General features: G+C 44.3%; 1 protein-coding gene across 3 annotated transcripts in view; it reads left to right on the plus strand.

The window, feature by feature from the left end:
• Positions 1-20,781, plus strand: part of BMS1 (BMS1 ribosome biogenesis factor) — a 94,615-nt gene that overhangs the window by 13,277 nt on the left and 60,557 nt on the right. For all 3 annotated transcript variants that reach the window (XM_069753105.1, XM_069753107.1, XM_069753106.1), the window contains exons 4-9: positions 655-734; positions 2,553-2,741; positions 3,865-4,007; positions 12,502-12,623; positions 12,770-12,966; positions 14,056-14,195. In XM_069753105.1, coding sequence (XP_069609206.1) covers positions 655-734; positions 2,553-2,741; positions 3,865-4,007; positions 12,502-12,623; positions 12,770-12,966; positions 14,056-14,195 — 871 coding nt within the window. The remainder of the gene's footprint in view (positions 1-654; positions 735-2,552; positions 2,742-3,864; positions 4,008-12,501; positions 12,624-12,769; positions 12,967-14,055; positions 14,196-20,781) is intronic.

Genomic DNA, 20,781 nt, shown 5'->3' on the forward strand with positions numbered 1-20,781 from the left:
TTATTTATATTAACCACAAACTGAGGTTTTTCCTATAAGCCCTTAGAAAAACTTAAAATTAGGATCTAAAACAACATTTTAGGGTAAACATATAATTATTCTTTCTTCACTGCCCAATGGTATAACGTTCTGTGAGGCACATGTGGTGTCAGTATGATCACTGCATGATCACTATGATCACTGCATCCCTAGATGAATTAGTTGAAAACTGCCTAATTTTTGCCCAAATTCCGACGTTTTCTCAAACACACAAAAAAAATCTTCCTAAATTTACCACTAACAGGAAGTGTACAATGAGTCACAAAAAATGATCTCGGTATCAATGGGATCCATTGAAGCGTTCCAGAGTTATTTCATAAAGTGACACTTGTCAGAATTGTAAAAAAATTGACTGGTTATGAAGGTGAAAACAGGCTCAGGGATTAGGGAGTTAAAGATGTTATGATTCTACATAAGATGGATAACCTAATTAATTTGCCTTACAATGCTGTCCACTTATAGGTGATATTTGCCTGCTTTGAGTCTGCCTTTACACCAGGCGGTGACAAATCTACAGCGCCCCGCTGAGTTGTAGTAGCTCGGCTTTTAGGGGTGTTGTTGTCTGTGGCAGTGTTGATTATGTGAAATGTTCATCTTCTATTCTTTCAAACATAGGAAAGAAACGACGTCTGACCATTATTGAATGCGGCAGTGATATCAATTCAATGATTGATTTGGCTAAAGTTGCTGACTTGGTAAGTGATTCTTGGAGGTCATTTTATAGGCTTTCTATACAAGGAATTCAGACTAACGCAGTTGGTGAAATATTGCTGGATTTTCTATCACGTTAATTATGCTCTAGTTTGACTCTTGGGGTATGTTTCCACGTTCAGTATTTGCTGCGGATTGTACAGCTGCAGCGTCCAATCCTCAGCGGCCAGATGTTACAGCATAGTGGATGGGATTTTATGAAATCCCATCTCCACTATGCGTTCAAAGACGCAAATGGCAGACCTGCGTATACGCACATGCGACGCAACCTTATAGACCGCAGCATGTCTATTTATCTTGCAGAGACGCTCAGTCTCCTCCACAAGATAAATGGCACAGTCCTATGTATAGGATGCGGTGATTCCGCATGTGGTCAATAAGCAGATGCAGAATCACCGCATGTACAAAAGCCACCCACGCTTTGGACGGAGCAGGTAACTGCTGTGTCCAAAGCGCTGCCATTCTGGACCGTGGAAACATAGCCTACTGTACCGATGGCAGCAGCTGGGCATCATGTGTAATCAAAGCATCATTCATCTTCCAACTGCAGTGGTTATGCCGTAAGGACGAATGGCATTCTAGTGATTGGTGGGGTCGCAGCCACCTTACATTTATCACCTATCCTGTGACTTGGTAATGAGTGTGTTTAGCTGGGGTAGCTCTGTTAGCGCAATAAATATTAAGCTTTACTCCTGAGCGATCACCCAGCCACCAGTGAATGGGGAAACGTGTGTATATATATATATAATTTTTTTTTTTTTTTTTTTTTTTTTTACATGCACACACATATATGGACGCCGAAGGGTGAGAATAGCCCCATTTTTTTTTTTTTTTTATTATTTTTAACATTACCGTATACCTTTTTACTATTGATGCTGCATCAATAGTAAAAAGTTTGTCACACAGTGTTAATAGCACCTTTAACAGACTGCTTTACAGCGTGCTATGCCGCCATGTAACGCAGTCTAACGCATTGCGAAAACACTATGTGGGCACACACACACGTCACCACTTCTGTATTTAATACCCACTCCTGGTTTTGGCTTACAAATACTGATATTTGTAACCTACTGCAACCTACTGAACAGCCGTACAGCCAGCTCTTCCCTCTCCTAGTGTATCCTCACCCACCCCCTGCAGACTGTGAGCCCTCGCGGGCAGGGTCCTCCCTCCTTATGTACTCGTGTGCCTTGTTATCTGCTCATGTTTAATGTATTTGTCTATATTTGCCCCGTATTCACATGTAAAGCGCCATGGAATAAATGGCGCTATAAAAATGTATAATAATAAAAATAAAATAATAATATAAAAAACTGACCCAATACTGAACGTGTGAATGTGGCCTTAGGAGCCTTAAAGTTAATGATTTTCCATAGCTTTCGTGCTATTCCTTGCTGAATTCTCCCATAAACTATTGATATGAGAGCATTTTTTTGATGAACTCTGCATTGTCGTTCTGATAGTGCTTCGTAAACTCCCGTTCTCACAGCCTCCAGCCTGTCTTGTTTTCCGGATTTCTAGTATTCCACAGGTAATGGAGTTATTAAGGCATCAGAACCTGGCACAGGATCTCTCACCTGTGCAATACTAAGGAGCTCCTGAAGACATGTGTAGGGGGCTTGGGAAACACTGCTGGTATTCCTTCTGGAAATGTATGTCTAAGTTGTGTCTAACTATGTGATGCCATTCCTTCTGTCAGTGAGGCTTGTTCCTACACTATCTGACACTAATTTCTGCTCACAGTGCCTGTGGTGATTACCAGTCATGTTCTAATCTATGTAACCATTTTTCTTCTCATTTAGGTTCTGATGCTCATAGACGCTAGCTTTGGTTTTGAAATGGAGACCTTTGAGTTCCTGAATATCTGCCAAGTCCATGGCTTTCCCAAAATAATGGGGGTCTTGACCCATCTAGACTCATTCAAGAATAATAAGCAGCTGCGCAAGGTCAAGAAGAGGCTAAAGCATAGGTTCTGGACAGAAGTCTATCAGGTGCTCCATCCATAATTACCATTGTAAAAAATTGGCAGCACTGCCAAATCATGAACAAGTGAATTGATTTAATACAGGCCTGTTCACATGCAGCCTTTCAGACCATCACACTTGGCATAAGCCTTTGTGCAGACTGAGTGGTGTTGCTTTTTTTTTTTTTTTTTAAGGCAATTCCACTCCAAAACGCACTCCAACAGTCCCTTAAACACTTGAAAGACTCTTCCTATTAATTTCTATTGTAAGACAACTTTGTTTTCAATTGATGCGTTATTTAAGCTTTTTTTTCCACTTCAGTGTTTTAAAAACATATGATGTAAAAAAAAAATAGTGCTTTTCACTTCTTTACGTCCACTTCAAATTAAGCCATGTCCAATCAAAAGAAAAAAATTCTTACAAATTGCGTCATAAACTTTTCAAAACAAAAAAAAAAACGCCCGAAAGGAGGATTTTTTTTTATTTTTTTTTTTTTTTTACGACGTTTGGAATGCTTGGCAGCTCCTTAATTGTACTGACCTGGATAATCAGTCTGTCATGTGCATTTTTTAATTGCATACCAGTAATTAATGTCCTAAAAATAAAACCCAAAAAACAATGGTGGAATTTTACCATTTCATGTTTTTTTTTTTTTTTTTTTTTTTTTTTTTTTAAATCTAGCTGGCATCTGGTTTGTGAGCTGCTGAGCAGTGATGAGCGAACATGCTTGGCTGTCAGAGTATCTTGGGTGTGCTCGGATAATATAATATGTTCGAGTCCCCGCGGCTGCATGTCTGGCGGCTCTTAGACAGCTGCAACACATGCAGGAATTACCTAACGAATCCCCACGTTTCGTGGCTGTCTAACATATTATCTGAGCACGTTCTTGCATCAATAGTGCTGAGCCCACTCTCAATATCCTGACATGGCTCATGATGTATATATTCATTGTGGAGTGTTAAGGTGTTTAAAATTCATAATTGTTGAATGCTTCAAAAAAAAAAAAAAAACAACCTATGTGCACGTGTCCTCACTATTTCGCTGAGAGTCACACCTCATTTGCTGCCTTAAATCAATTCTTTTTCTATACATGTTATATGTGACGTACCGTATGTTGTTGGGCTGACAATCGCTGATCTTTCTTTTCCAGGGTGCAAAGCTTTTCTACCTGTCTGGAATGGTGTATTCTGAATATCAGAAGCAAGAAATACATAATTTGGGGAGGTTCATTTCTGTGATGAAATTTCGCCCTTTGTCATGGCAGACATCACATCCTTATGTTTTTGCAGACAGGTGAGTTTGAACAACCACATGCCGATTGATAACTTTTCCCTGTATAAGACTGCTGGAATTATTTTTACAAAGAGTTTATTAGGTCTATTAGTTCTTCAGAAACTGACGAGTGTGTGAACTGGACATTCTTTGCTCGTATACCTGTGGTAGTGTTTTTGCTCAGCCTAGCCCCCGAATTGTTCCTCCACAAGACTCTTCTTCTATCAATCCAGTATTAAACCCCTTATCACCCAAGCACAGAAAATGTAATTTGAGTAGATAACTGTTATAAGTTTAGTTTACGCTTTGACCTTCTAGTTTTATGTTTTGCTTTCTGCAAAAAAAACAAAACTATAAAAAGTTATATGTTGGTGTGTATATGTATAGTATGTGGCTTATTAAATTGTGGCATCAAAGAAAAAAAGCTTTAATTACCGATATGTATATGTTTTTATCTTTGATGTAACTGTTTTATAAGCCTTGCTTTAACCATAGTCACGGTTAGAAAATTTAAAAATGTAACAGCAGCTCTTGGTAATGAATGAAGACTGCATTGAATGTCCACCGCACTGTTCATGATTCAGTGCTATTTCTCCTTTGCTTCATTGGGGACACAGGACCATAGGTGTTATGCTGCCTGCCACTAGGGGGACACTAAGAACTTGAACAAAATTATCTCCGCCTCTGCAGTATACACCCTCATGCTGGCTGTAATCGAACCAGTTCTTGCTTAGTGTTCGTAGGAGGCACTTGGGTCTGGGTTTCAGACCCCAACGTTATTATTTTATTTTTTACATTTTCAATATTTTTACGTTTTTTCCTTCACGAAACGAAGGGGCAACGGACCTCTTCAGCGGCCGATCTCCCTGAATCATCAACAGGCGGGAACCCTGAGTGTCGCCTCCCCTTACCCCCTCCTGCACTGTTTCTTTGCCATGCCTGGGCTTGCTTTAGGGGCGACAGTTCCCTAAGGGTCCCGATCTCCCCTCACCACCAACGGGCGGGAACACGGTGTCGCCTCCATGTATCCCCTTCCGGAGCCAGGCTACAGCCGGATAATAGCCCTGACCCATCCCTAGGGATTGAACCCATGGGATGTAGAGAGGCCCCCCCATTGGCCTCCATGCAGCCCCCACTGAATCACCACTGACAGAAAGCGGATGATGGAAGGAAGGAGGCAGTCTGTCCCTCCCTATCAAAGGGATGGTGGATTAAGTGGCCTAAGAAGCACAGCACCTTTAGGGCTCTGCTACATCTGCACTGCAGCACCTGAGAGCTTGTGGTTGCGTTTTTCATTGCGGTATCTGGCACAGCAGAGCGGGCAGGAACAGCAGAAAGAGCGGGGACAAGGGACATCATCCTTGGAGGCACAAGACACCAGACCTGGGTAAGCTACAAAACTGAGCTTTACCCCTTCTCTGCAGTACGCTTCCCTGAGTACAGTGGGGTATCAAGGGTACACTATGTCACAGTCTAAAGCAGTGTTTCTCAACTCCAGTCCTCAAGACCCCACAACAGGTCATGTTTTCAGTATTGCACAGGTGATAATTTCATCACCTGCTCAAGCATTAATTCCATCGTCTATGCAATACAAAGGAAATACTGAAAACATGACCTGTTGTGGGGTCTTGAGGACTGAAGTTGAGAAACACTGGTGTAAAACAAGGAAGGCTAACAAAACAGTGTTTTTTGCCTCATGTACCACTTTCAATTCTTCATTAGGGTACTTTCACACTAGCGTTAACTGCAATCCGCCGCAATGCGTCGTTTTGCAGAAAAAACGCATCCTGCAAAAGTGCTTGCAGGATGCGTTTTTTCCCCATAGACTTGTATTGACGACGCATTGCGACGGATTGCCACACGTTGCATCCGTCGTGCGACGGATGCGTCGTGCTCCTGTGGACCGTCGGGAGCAAAAAACGCTACATGTAACGTTTTTTGCTCCTGACGAACCGCTTTTTCCGACCGCGCATGCGCGGCCGGAACTCCGCCCCCACCTCCCTGCACCTTACAATGGGGCAGCGGATGCGCCGGAGAAATGCATCCGCTGCCTCCGTTGTGCAATGCGTTAAACGCTAGCGTCGGAATCTCCCCGACGCATTGCGACGGGGAGATTCCGACGCTAGTGTGAAAGTAGCCTTACCCGGTGCCATAATACCCCTTTCTGCTCAGCCTGTGACCCGACATGCGTTCAGGAGCCCTCCACTAATGCTGACCCTAGTGCACGTAGTCCCTCTGAGTGGGCTACGTCTCTGGCACAGTCTATGTCTTGTCTGGTGCAGGCAATAGTCTATTCGGGACCCCTCCTCAAGTCAGGGTGCCCTTCTACCTGGCACAAAAAGCTCCCCTTCTGTACGGGAACCATTAGCTAGCAGAGGTCGTCCCCTAGCAAGATCCGCACAAGAATCTAGGAAGCGGACCCATACCACGACCTCCCCACTCTCATGCTTCTGGGTCCTTGAGTCCAATTTCCCGCTCCCCCTCTGAAGGGGTTCATAGCGAACACGACTCAGAATACGAGTCGGACGTCTCCATAGACCCGGACTCAGTGTATCAGGAGACGGTAGATGCCCTCATCGAGGCAGACAACAAGACTCTGAGGGTGGAGGAAGACACTTCCCTTCCGCTATAGCAGATGACACGCGGTGTCCTTCAAAAGACCTAAACGTCCCCATAGGGTGTTGGTCAATCACCCCGAGTTTACGGACATTCTTCAGAGACATAGGAATTGGCCGGACAAACATTTTACTGGGCAGAAGCCCCTTGAAACAAGATATCCCTTTGCTCCTGATCTAAGAAAGGGCTGTATAGAGTCCCCGTCAGTAGATCCTCCAATATTGCGCCTCTCATCAAAAACTCTCTTATCCCTATCTGATGGCTCATCGATTAAAAATCCCATTGACCGTCAGATTAAAAATCTTACTCGATCAGTCTTTGAAGCCTCTGGCTCTGCACTTTCTCCATCCTTTGCTACGACATGGGTGGCTAAAGCTATGGCTGCTTTGGCAGAGGACCTTTCTAAATTCATTCAAGAAAGTAAACTGCCTCCTGAGGCAGCGAGCCTAGCTAGTCAGATTTCCTGTGCGGGCGATTACGTGGTACACGCTTCTCTTGACGCAGCCGATTGCGCTGAGTTGGCAGCAGCAAATGGCATCCCCATCAGGAGGGCATTATGGCTCAGAGTGGCATGCGGATTCCACTTCAAAAAAGTCCCTAACCTCTCTGCCTTACCAGAGCGGTCGCCTATTTGGAGAGAAACTAGATCAACTTATCTCCAATGCTACTGGAAGGAAAAGTAAATTCCTTTCCCAGCGAAAGCCCAGCCGGCCTTTTCGAAGTCAACAGCAGACCTGGTTCCGGACTGTTAGCGGCAACACGAGCTGGCCCTCTACGCCCTCTACACTTCTTCTGGTTCAGGGTGTCCTCCGCGTAAAGACAGGGGCTCCCAGGTCTCATAGATCCAATCCCTCATGGAAAAGAAGGCCAAAACTGTCTAGATCAGAGGTGTCAAACTGCATTCCTCGAGGGCCGCAAACAGGTCATGTTTTCAGTATTTCCTTGTATTGCACAAGGTGCTGGAATCATTCTGTGCAGGTGATTAAATTATCACCTGTGCAATACAAGGAAATCCTGAAAACATGACCTGTTTGCGGCCCTCGAGGAATGCAGTTTGACACCTCTGGTCTAGATCCAAGGGATCCAGATCCCACAGATTCTCTGCGCAATGACTCCTTCCGGTATCCAACGGACACCAGCAAAGTAGGCGGCCGTCTGCTTTTGTTCCGTCAGGCCTGGCTGTCGGTCGTTCACGACAGATGGGTCAGTGACCTGGTGTCTTCCAGATACAATCTAAAGTTTTCTTCTTCCCCGCCCACACGTTTTTTGCTGTCTCGTTCCCCCAAAACAGAATCGTGGGCGACGGCTTTCTACCAAGCCATAGACACACTCTGCAATAACGGAGTCATCATTCCGTTGCCCCAAGAAGAAAGGTTCAAAGGGTTTTTCTTGAACCTGTACGTGATTTCAAAAAAGGACGGAACAGTGTGCCCTACTGGATCTAAACTGTTAAACAAATTCGTCGGAGTTCGTCACTTCTAGTGATGAGCGAATATACTCGTTGCTCGGGTGAGCTCCGAGTATTAGCTAGTGCTCGGAGAGTTAGTTTTCCTTGCCTCAGCTGCATGATTTGTGGCTACTAGACAGCTTGATTACATGTGGGGATTCCCTAGCAACCAGGCAACCCCCACATGTACTAAGGCTGGGTAGTAGCTGTAAATCATGCAGCTGCGTCAACAAAAACTAAATCTCCGAGCAGTCACAAATACTCGGAGACCACCTGAGCATGCTCGGGAAAAGCCGAGCAACGAGTATATTCGCTCACCGCTAGTCACTTCCGAATGGAGTCCCTTCTCTCGGTCATCACCTCAAAGCAGAAGGGGGAGTTTCTCGCATCCATTGACATCCGGGATGCTTATCTCCATATCCTGATTTTTCCACCTCACCAAAGATTCCTATGTTTCGTGATTCACGACGAACACTTCCAGTGCACGGCTTTGCCCTTTGGCCTCCCACCGCCCCCAAAGGTGTTCACCAAGGTCATGGCGGCAGTCATGTTCATTCTCGGGGCATGGTTGTCCTATCATACCTAGTCGACCTATTAATCAAAGGCCCATCTTTTCAGGCCTGTGCAGACTGCGTAAGCATCACGGTGGATACTCTTTCTCGCCTGGGTTGGATGATCAACTTAGACAAATCGTTGCCGGTACCAGCTCAGCAGATACCCTTCTTAGGCATGATCGTAGACACTTCTCGGGGGGTTGGTGATCCTTCCTCCAGGAAAAGTCGTGGCGTTACAACAGGGAGCACCGATGCTCTCCCGATCTGTCCCTCACTCCATTCGGTTCGGGATGACAGTGCTAGGCAAGATGGTCGCTGCAATGGAGTCGATTTCCTTCACCCAGCTACACCTCCGTCCCATGCAACATGCACTTCTGACATCCTGGGACAGAAACCCGTTTTCTCTGGACCGTCGGGTCCGGCTTTCTCAGATGGTGGATGGTGAGGTCTTCTCTGGATCAGGGAAAATCCTTTCTCCCAGTACGTTGGCCGGTGTTGACCACCGACGCCAGTCTCCTAGATTGTAGAGCGATCTTCCGTCATCACACGGCCCAGGGGCGCTGGTCCGCTCTGGAATCGCGTCTCTCGATCAGTGTCTTCGAGCAAACAGATTGGCCCTTCGGTGGTTTCATCATCTTTTGACAGGTCGCCCCATCCGGATTCAATTGGACAACATCACGACTGTGGCACACATCAACTGTCAGGGGGGCACCCGCAGCAAGCTTGCGATGGGCCGAGAGGAATTACCTGGTCATCTCAGCAGTCCACATCCCGGGAGTAGAAAATTGGGCAGCAGATTTTCTCATACTTTTGCGAAGCACTAAAAATATTCATGTTCATACTTCTGCAGTTGCGGCCCTTGGCAGAAAGATTCTGCAATCAGTGGTTACATATCTGTAGACTATGGTACATGGGATTTTTCAGTTGTGTGCTGTTTCACACCCAGGGGCTGCATTAGGACGTCCCATGGTCCTGTGTCCCCCAATGTGAAACAGGGATTTTTGTGTACTCACCGTAAAATCCTTTTCTCCGAGCCACTCATTGGGGGACACAGCACCCACCTTGTTAGCCTTATGGCTTCTGTTATTTGGTTTGACATATTGTATTCTGTTTGATAGTTATAAGCTCCTACTACTTTGGCACTTATCTGGTTCGATGGCAGCCAGCATGAGGGTGTATACTGCAGAGCAGGAGCTAATTTTGTTCAAGCTTTCTTAGTGTCCTCCTAGTGGCATACAGCATAACACCCATAGTCCTGTGTCCCCCAATGAGTAGCTTGCAGAAAATGATTTTACGGTGAGGACACAAAAATCCCTGTTTTTCATTGCGTGTTAATCTTCTGCTATCTGTTATTTCTTCTGCAGAGCACGGCAATGAAGATCCGTATGTGATTGCTGGGCTCTGCATATGGACAGAAGCCAAGATGACAAGGCTCACTTCATTATAATGAGCTTTATTATTTCAGTCGCTGTCTGGGCAAAGGGCAGCAGCTGATGACAGTCATCTCATCTGCTGCGTTCTGTGAAGCAGCTCTGGGTGGGCATTAGAAGGAGAAGTAGCACCTCCCCATTGACTTGGGGGCTCTGTAGTCCTTCCTGCACACTTCACCACAGCCTGTGCTCTGTTAGGGTGTGGTTCTTTGAGGACTATGCCATCAAAAAGTACCTGTCTGCTTTCCTGAATTGTTACTGTTTTTAAATTGTTTGCATTTCCTATAAAAATTCTGGAACATCTTTAAAAGTGCTGTTTTTTGTGGAGTCTATGGGCCTAAGTCATTATAGCACCACTCCAGCATTTTTATTTTACTTCCCCACTGTAGTGGTATCACTAATCGACGTTCTCTGCCCCTAGTATTATATTATCAGCCGTCTACTTCTCCTCTTCCGGATATCTCTTTGATCCCACACCTCCATTTACAACCGCAGTTCTTGACTGGCTTGAAGTCATAGCTAATGGTTGCAAGTTCTCATTGTAAGTCTGAGTGCTTCGCTCTGGCTCTCGTAGACTTGCATTGACTTGTGACTACCAGATTGCCCAGCAAACACTGGAGCTATCCAGCAAGTCACAATCTGTAGAAGATATCTGGAGTGGAGCTGAGAAAAGCCGAAGACTGCGGGTGGTAAATATAATACTAGGGGCTGGGAGCTTACATTAGTGGTATCATTCCTGGGATTAAATAATAAAAATGTTGGAGCGGTGCTTTATGACTTGTGTTGCATATGTCAGTCTCAATTAAGGGGCATTTTGGAGTAGGATGCACCAAATTCCTTAAGAGGCACTTGCATTTTCTCTGTGGCATGTGCCTCTGTTCACCTTCCTAGAAATGTTACAGCGACTGGAGTAAGTTTTGGTTTACAGTATGCTCACCGATTCCTCCCCAGCTCTGCTACAATTCGCAAACCTACTAGAAACTGGAGTGAAGATAGCAAAAGTCTCCACGTTTTTGTGCATTTTTGCATTACTCAAATTCTACAGCTTTTCTGTGTTTTCTGACATTTTTTGGCCTTATCACTGAGTAATCGGGCTTTTTGCGTGCGTTTATGCCATCAGACCAAAGAAATGATATAGGTATCTGCGCGTCTTCACTGCTCCCTCCACTGAAGTCTGTAAAAGCTATATAAACAGATAAGTTAAGTCTTTGCTAGGTCCTGATGATAGTTGGGCACCTGAGAAGTAGAACCTCCACCTTTCAGACATTTATGGCATACCTTGTGGGGAAAAAATGCCTTTAATCCTTTCTCTGACAATGTAACATGTAACTATGCAGCTAATAACTATAACTAGTAATATAGTTAGCAAGGTCGAAAAAAGACATTTGTCCATCCAGTTCAGCTAGGATTGCCAGAGTGGAGCTTAGACTTGGGCATCATAGTAAAACCTTCACCATTATTCTCGGCACGCTATTCGGGGAGCAGCATTAGTTTGAATATGGGGAGCAACTCGGAAGTTTTTCTTTCTAGTTTTATGGGAGGGAGGAGTGTAAGGGAGTATGAGGAGAAATCACCACCACTTCTCCCGTACAGCCTCCATTGATTGAAACCTACAAGAGAAAAAAGTAAACGAAAACCCTGATGGAACTAAGTAAAAAAGTGCATTTAAATAACAGTTTTTAGTAATACTGTTTTTTGATAAAAAAAAAAAATAGCACAAAAGCCATCCCACCTCGTCACGGTAACTCTGATCGGGACAGTCCTACACTGTCTAATATTAAAACCTTACATTGTGTCAATGTTGACCTCAGTCCCGATCAGAGTTACCGTGACGAGGTTGGATGGCTTTTGTGCTATTTTTTGATCAAAAAACAGTATTACTAAAAACTCAGTTATTTAAATGCACTTTTGCTTTTTTACTTAGTTACATCAGAGTTTTCGTTTACTTTTTTCTCTTGTAGGTTTCAATGTTTTGTGGCCAATGTGAACATGCGTTTAACCTCTGCATGTGTACCAACTCAATTTAAGCTCAATTTTGTGTTTTTTAGCCTCCATTGATTGTAGAGGTACAAGAACTTTTCTTCATGCGGTCAATTTAATTGTCCTTTCAGGAGGATAGAGAAGCGGACATGCATTTCTTAGCAAAATATTATGTTTTAATTTAAAATAAACAAATTTCATGCCCATTGCGGTTAACTGCTGGCGTTTTCACATTGTGCTGGGTTTGTACTGTCTGAAATAGAGATGATAGTGTGTGATTTTGTGCCTGTTCAAAGATTGAAACTTGTCCTAGCTGCAAAAGGGTTAAGCTGGCATATGGGCTATTTAGCCAACTTTTGGGAATTTTTGTGTTTCCGCATATTGGTGTACATGTTATTAATCGCAAGCTAACTCGATAGGAACGATTATTACATCCTTCCATTTTGAAGCACACTTTTTCATAGAGAAAAATCTCTTTTTCCCTTAAGGATGGAAGATCTGACTAATCCAGAAGACATTCGGCTTAATCCAAAGATAGACCGTAAAGTGTCACTGTACGGGTACCTGCGAGGGGCTTATCTGAAAAATAAGAACCAAGTTCACATACCAGGTTATTCTTCCTTTGCTTACCTTGTATCACCAATTATGTCTCCGTCATGTTTTCCTTTTCCTAGTACTCTGATTTTCTTGCTTTTCATCTTTTGGTTGTTTTGATGTGGTGAGATTCATAGGTTTTATTGATCGGTCTGTTTGTAGGTGTTGGAGATTTTGCCCTCTCTGAGGTCAGCTTCCTACCCGACCCATGTCCTCTCCCAGACCAGCTGAAAAAGCGCTCTCTGAATGAGAAGGAGAAGACTATTTATGCTCCACTTTCCGGTGTCGGAGGTGTTGTATATGATAAAGATGCCGTATATATTGACCTGGGACCAAACTATGCGCAACAGGAACAGCAGGTATTCCATAAAGCAAAACTATGTATCAAATTGTGTGAGTGAATTGGAGAAGAAACATTATTGCACAAACCATTTACCAGGTTCTTAAACATGTTGTTTTGATGGGTCGTCAACATAAATAAAAATGTCTGTGAAGCCATACAATGGTATGAGGGTGAGTCAAAAATGATCTGCACTACAGTTTTATTAGAACTCCTGTTGACCGCACTGTCTTTAAAAGCAGTTTCTGTACAAGATCGCTGTCGCCCCAGTCACTACTGTGCAAGTCCGAACGTGTTACACCATTGGGACTGCAGTGTGAGAAGCGATGGCTGCTCCATTTGCTGTATACATTCAAGAAGTGCAGCATGCAGTGATCTGTTTTTTGTGGTCTGAGGTTTTCTGATGCCGATACTTATCGAAGACTTTGTGCACAGTATGAAGAAAGGGATTTGTGATGAAATGTATATGACTGGATAGAGAAATTCAAGGAATGTTACCCAAGTGTCAGCCATGAAGAGGGAGCCGGACGCCCGTCCATGACTGATGACAACATTGAGAATGCTTGCGCACTAACTCTGCTGGGTAGACAAGTGGCAGTTGGGTATGCCCTTAAGGGAAACTTACAAGAAGAAAAATTCACATCTGGTGAAGAGTGGTGCTTTCGAAGATTGCAACTGCATAAAATATTTTCTAGTGAGAGAACATGAAAGCTTGTAGATGGATACAGTTTATTGAAATGCTGGGAGATTATGTAAAAAAAAAAAATGATGGTAATTTTGTCTCTTCTGAGTGTTAACTGTTTATTTTGCCTGTGTATAAAATAACAGAGGAATAACCACAGGCCTGGACACTTGTGGTGTCAGCACAGGCCACTATGGTGGTTTCTACTGGGATGGAAGTGATGAAGAATTTATCGAGAAATGTCAGGCATTTCATAATTAGTAGTTAAAACCCAAAAGGTTATGATTATTGTTGAGAGCCGGTTCCCACATCGATTGCTTTGTGTGTTGCACTATGTTACAGTTTTGATAAATTGATGACTACGCATTTCCATTGCATGATAACTGAAGATGGATCTGAATGACGCAATCTTTTCTCTCATTTTAGAGAGCTGCAAAACCTTCACATGAGCTGGTCCAGAGTCTCATTTCCACCAACGTCACCATAGATTCCAAGATGTCCACCAGCACAGTGTCTTTATTCACTGACTCCAAACCACTGGGCATGGAGGATGTGGAGAGCAAACAGTATGTTTTATCAGGAAATTTTATAAAACTGTCAACTATTAGAAAGGTCTTCTTTGTGACTTAGACTATTTTATTAGTATTTTAAACCCCTTCACCCCCAAGCCCATTTCCTTTTTTGCGTATTTTTTTTCCCCCCTTCTTCCCAGAGCCATGACTTTTTTTTTTTTCACGTCAATATGGCCATATGAGGGCTTTTTTTAGTGGGACAAGTTGTACGTTTTAACGACACCATTGGTCTTCCATATAGTATACTGGGAAGCAGGAACAAAATTCCAAGTGTGGTGAAATTGCTTAAAAAAGTGCAATTCCACACATTTTTTTTTTTTTTTTTTTTTTTTTAATTTACTACCATGTCCACCAAATGCTAACACTGACCTGGCATTATGATTCTTTAGGTTATTACGAGTTTGAAGATGCCAAACATGTATAAGTTTTTTTTGTTTTGTTTTTTTTTTTAAAGTGGTGAAAGGAAATCCAAGTTTAAAAAAAAAAAAAAAAAAAAAAATTTGGGTTATTTTCCGAGACCTGTAGCATCTTTATTTTTTTTTTTATTTTTTTTTTTTGGGATCAAGGATTGAGTGAGGGCTTTTTTTTTTTGGCGTGCTGAGCTGATTTTTTTTTATTGATATCATTTTGGTGTAGGTACAATGTTTTTTTTTTTTTTTTTTTAACGCCCGTTATTGCTTTTTAATACAGTGTTGCAGCAACCAAAACACTGTAATTCTGGCATTTTGATTATTTTTTTCTTGTTATGCCATTTGCCGATCAAAATAATTTTTCTATATATTGATTGGACGATTATGAACATGGCAAAACCAAAATTGGTTTTTTTTTATTTCTGGTGAATGGGGGGGCTAATTTAAGTTTTTCTTTTTAATATTTACCGTATATACTCGAGTATAAGCCGAGATTTTTAGCCCATTTTTGGGGGCTGAAAGTCCCCCTCTCGGCTTATACTCGAGTCATACCCAGGGGTCAGCAGGGGAGGGGGAGCGGAGGCTGTCTATTTATACTCACCTACTCCTGGTGCGGTTCCTGCACGTCTTTTCCCCGGCGCTGACAGCTTCTTCCTGTACTGAGTGGTCACATGGTACCGCTCATTACAGTGGCTCCACTGGCTCCACCTCCCATAGAGGAGGAGCCGCATATTCATTACTGTAATGAGCGGTAACGGTGACCGCTCAGTACAGGAAGAAGCTGCCGGCGCCAGGGAACAGACGTGCAGGGACCGCGCCAGGAGCAGGTAAGTATAACGGGGAGGGGAGTGCTGCGCGATATTCACCTGCTCCTTGTTTTGGCGCCGCTCCGTCTTCTGCAGTGATGCTCAGGTCAGAGGGCACGATGACGTGGTTAGTGCGCGCCCTCTGCCTGAACGTCAGTGCAGGAGACGCTGAAGATGGAGCTGCGCCGGAATGAAGTCAGGTGAATATTGAAAGTGTCGGGGGCCTGAGCGACGTAGAGGTATGTGATTTTTTTTTTTTTTTTTTTTTTTATCGCAGCAACAGCAAATGGGGCAAGTGTCTGTATGGAACATCTATGGGGCCATAACGTTTGTGCAGCACTGTATGGGGCCATATCGTTTATGCAGCACTATGTGGGGCAAGTGTCTGTATGGGGCCATAACGTTTATGCAGCACTATATGGGGCAAGTGTCTGTATGGGGCCATGATCAACGTTTGTGCAGCATTATATTGGGCAAATGTGTCTATGGAGCATTTTATGGGGCCATTATTAACCTTTATGCAGGATTATATGGGGCATATTTTAATATGGAGCATCTTATGGGGCCCATCATAAACTTTATGGAGCATTATATGGGGCTCCTGATTCAATATGGATATTCAAAAACACTTAACCTACTGATGTCTCAATTAATTTTACTTTTTTTGGTATCTATTTTTACTTTTGACATTTACTGATAGCTGCTGCATTTTCCACCCTAGGCTTATACTCGAGTCATTAAGTTTTCCCAGTTTTTTGTGGCAAAATTAGGGGGGGTCGGCTTTTACTCAGGCCGGCTTATACTCGAGTATATACGGTATGTATTTTTTTTTTTTTTTTTTTTTTACTTTACACTTGCTTCAATAGTCTCTCTGGGGACACTAGAGGCTGCCATCATCCAATTGCTTGTACTACACATAGCAGGGCTTCAGCAGAAATGTTCACTTGCTATGAGCAACAACGGCTGAGGTTCACTCATAGGTATCTGGCTAGGACAACCAAAGGGATCTCCTGCAGACCCTGGGTTGTCATACCAACCCATTGGCGACCCGCAGTCATGTGGCACGGGCTGCGATGGGCGTGATTAGTGACATGCTTCCGGCGCGAACATGCTAAATGCCCACTGTCAGATTGACAGCAGCATTTAACACGTTAACAGTAGCGGGTAGATCGCGATTCCACCTTCTGCTGTAAGGGGCACATGTCAGCTGTTGAAATCAGCGGTCATGTGCCGGAAAAGATGTGGGCTCATTTCAGGAGCCCACATCGTGAAGCAGTTAAAGAAGGCAGCTGTTGTTTGATAACGGAGGTCTCAGTGTGTTGTTCTTTTGATGCCTTCTGTCTGAGCTGTTATTCTTTACATCTGATACTAACGCTTATATATGCCTATCATATACCTCCACCCAACCCACTGCAACACACTGATGGGGTACTATTGCAGTTGGGGGGCCTGCTGAAGTCTCCTGTTGCTGCTATTTTTGTTCTTGAATGAAGTTCCGCTGTAGACTAAGCTCCATAACAGTTCGAGATTTACGCTATATGCTGCAATACTGTAGTATATAGTATAAGTGATCGAACGATTGCAGGTTGGAGTCACTTATGACTTAAAGTGAACCTGAGGGCAGGATTGTGCACAGTAACCTACAGACAGTGTCAGGTTGGCACCATTATAGTGATTAAAATGATACCTGTGTTGATGAAATCCGTCTTGTGGTTGTTGTTTCATCTGTATTTGCAGCTTTTAGTTAATGAGATTCTCGTGCTCCGGAACCGCCTGTGGTCGGGACTTTGTGACTTATGACAGGTCACTGAACCTTCAGTGCCTTGCTTCGTGTTTTACATCTAATATATAAAGCTGAATGTGTGTGTGTGTGTGTATGTCCGGGATTGGCATCTGCACCGTCGCAGCTACAGCCACAAAATTTTGCACAGTCACACGTCTGGACCCCGAGAGCGTCATAGGCTATGTTGTGAGGTGAAATTTTAACCCAGCGCTTTCCAATGCACCAAACAATTTTGCCCCTATCTACATAATGGGGAAAAGTGTTGGAGGCGTCGCAGCTACAGTCACAAAATTTTGCACAGTCACACGTCTGGACCCCGAGAGCGTCATAGGCTATGTTGTGAGGTGAAATTTTAACCCCGCGCTTTCCAATTCACCAAACAATTTTGCCCCTATCTACATAATGGGGAAAAGTGTTGGAGGCAAATTGACAGCTGCCAGATGTGAACAAGGGGGACTTAAAGAGTGAGAGCGATGGCGCCAAAGAGTATATACCGTACAGTTGCTAAGGTGGGGCCCCGACATGGGATACTCACCACACACGGGGATATGAACACACACACAAAATGCGCCACACACTACCACGTGCTTGAACACATATTACCCTCAGCACACATTTCACCACACATATACACCAACCTCGCCACATAAAAGTCGAAACACAAAAGTCGCCGCTCAAAACTCGCCACATGCAAAAACTAGGCTCACGCAAAACTCGCCACAAGTGCAAAACTCGCCTCATGGAAAACTCGCCACACGCAAAATTTGCACACGCGGAAAAATTGCCACATGCACAAAAGTTGCAACACATGCAAAAGTTGCCTCACACAAAACTTACACATACTCAAAAGGCACCACACATAAAACTCGCCACGCGCAAAACTAGCCATGCGCAAAACTTGCTGCACACAACTTGCTACACTAACCTGTCACATGCAACTCGACACACAAAAAGTTGCTACACACATGTCGCCACACAAAACTCATCTCACAAAAGTCGCTACATGCATGTCGCCACACGCAACTCAACACACACAACTTGACAAACGAAACTCGCCCTAAAACACACACAAGTCTGGTATTAGCCTTCAAAAATAAAAATCTGATTAATAAGCAGACAAACTACAAGAGCAACAAATGTACCATATAGGAAATACGCCAGCTGTCAGTCACATGACCTGTCTATTATGTGTATGTGTGAGCTAATATATAGTGCCAGGGGGAGGGCTTCCTGTTGGCTGGGGATTTATCAGGCTGCCAATTTAGCTTACAAATACTGAGGTAAAAATACTGACCAAATAACGTGTGAATGCGGTCTAATACAGGAGGAGATGACACACAGGTATATACTATATACAGGAGAGATGGCACACAGGTATATACTATATACAGGAGGAGATGACACACAGATATATACTATTTACAGGGGAGATGACATACAGGTATATACTATATACAGGAGCAGATGACCTACAGGTATATACTATATACAGGAGGAGATGACACACAGGTATATACTATATACTGTACAGGAGCAGATGACCTACAGGTATATACTATATACAGGAGGAGATGACATACAGGTATATGCTATATAGAAGATGACATACAGGTATATACTAGATACAGGAGGAGATGACACACAGATATATACTATATACAGGAGGAGATGAAATGCAGGTATATACTATATATAGAAGGAGAAGACATACAGGTATATACTATATATAGGAGGAGATGACATACAGGTATATACTATATACAGGGGAGATGACACACAGCAGGTATATACTATATACAGGGGAGATGACAAACCGGTATATACTATATACAGGAGATGACATACAGGTGTATACTATATATAAGGGAGATGACAAACATGTATATACTGAGGTGAAAATGAGAGGTGTGAGGTGAAAATGAAAAGGTGTGATTGCAAAATGAGAGGAGTGAGGGAAAATAGTGGAGTGATCGGAAAATGACAGATGTGAGGTCGAAATGACAAGTGTTAGGGGGGAATGAGAGGAGTGAGGGAGAAAATGAGAGGTGTGAGGGAGAAAATGAGAGATGTGAAGGGGAAAATGAAAGATGTGATTGGGAAAATGAGAGGCATGATGGGAAAATAAGAGAAGTGAGGTGCTATAATTAACCACAGATATTTACTATGCCCAGGCAACGCCGGGCTCTTCAGCTAGTACTGCATAAATGTGCTGTGGCTTTGAAAAAATGGTGACGCATGCACAGTAGCATCTATTGTTTGCCAATAGATGTTACTGTGCAAGTGCCACTGGCAGTGCCATTTTGCTGCACACAAGTTTTACTCTGTCGCCTCATTGGGGGACACAGGACCATGAGTGTTATGCTGCTGTCCACTAGCAGGCGACAATATGCATAATCTGAACGTCAGCCTTCTCCAGTTTTTACTTAGTGTTGCATAGGAGGCACACCTAAGATTTTTTTACTCCGTTTTTTTCCGACGGATTACAGATGAAGAAAAGTGGGTCTCCTGTGAGACTCCTGGCATGGCTCCTTCCTCGGCCCCCTATTATGGGGTGCCCGGTTGAAGTCGAGATGGTTTTTTCCCCATGTTGCTCCTTCCCCAGTCCCTCGGGTGCTGGTTCGAAGTCGAGACCCCCCCCCCTCCTTCCCCAATTCCTTTTTGGTTTCTGGGTTGAGGTTGAGGCGAGGATAAAGCCCCCTGAAGGTACACCAGCACCCTCCCTAATCCCCCTCTGGGGGCATTAGGTTGAGACACCTCAGGTAGGGCCTGTACAGGCAGCACTCTGCAGCTCCCAGCAATGGGCCAGCACACTGCGCCTGCATCCAGGGACCTCAGCCCAGCTGCGGGCTCCTGTCGGGGCCGGAGAGAGTGCAAGCAGGCATGGCACAATAGAGACACAGGGCTCCCTGCGCCCCTGTCTCTGCAGCAGCACCAGCTCTATACTGCCTCAGGGGAACCCCTTACAGGGCCCCCTTCCGCTTATAGCCCCACCGCTATCCTGCTTTTAAATCCGGTTCAGATCCGACCCCATTCCGGACTTCTTCGCTGGCCTGGAGCCTTTCTGGACATCAGGCATCTAATTTAGGCCATGGCTTCGGCCTAGCTGAAGCCTCCGCCTCCTCTCCACCCCCCGGCCCACCCGCCGGATGACAAATATGACACTCTACAGTGTCATAGAGGGGACGGATCGAGACAGAAAAGGCGTGTTTTTACACAGCTTTGCCTTCTTTTTTCTCAGCTCTCCTCCCCCTTCTCCCCTTTCCTCTTCTCCTCGGTGGCCATTTATACTGCAGGAAGGATTAACCCTGCATCTCCCGGTCAGCAAGACCAGGCCAGCCAGTCTCCTGGGGGCACAGGACTGTGGATCTTCGGCGCTGGACCTAGGGGCAAACTGGTGGGGTAAGATCACAGCTGGGTTTTTTTTACTCGGCTGTGAATCCATATTCCCTATAAGGCTCCTCTATAGGTTCCTCTGCATAGCTACTCCTGTATGGTCCTCTGCATAGCCAGCCCTTCTGCACTCTGTGCACCATGACGGGCTCAAGGTCCAAGAGAACCAGGCAGGACTGCTATTATGCATT

Source organism: Ranitomeya imitator, chromosome 2, assembly GCF_032444005.1.
Source record: "Ranitomeya imitator isolate aRanImi1 chromosome 2, aRanImi1.pri, whole genome shotgun sequence".
Lineage (NCBI taxonomy): Eukaryota > Metazoa > Chordata > Amphibia > Anura > Dendrobatidae > Ranitomeya > Ranitomeya imitator.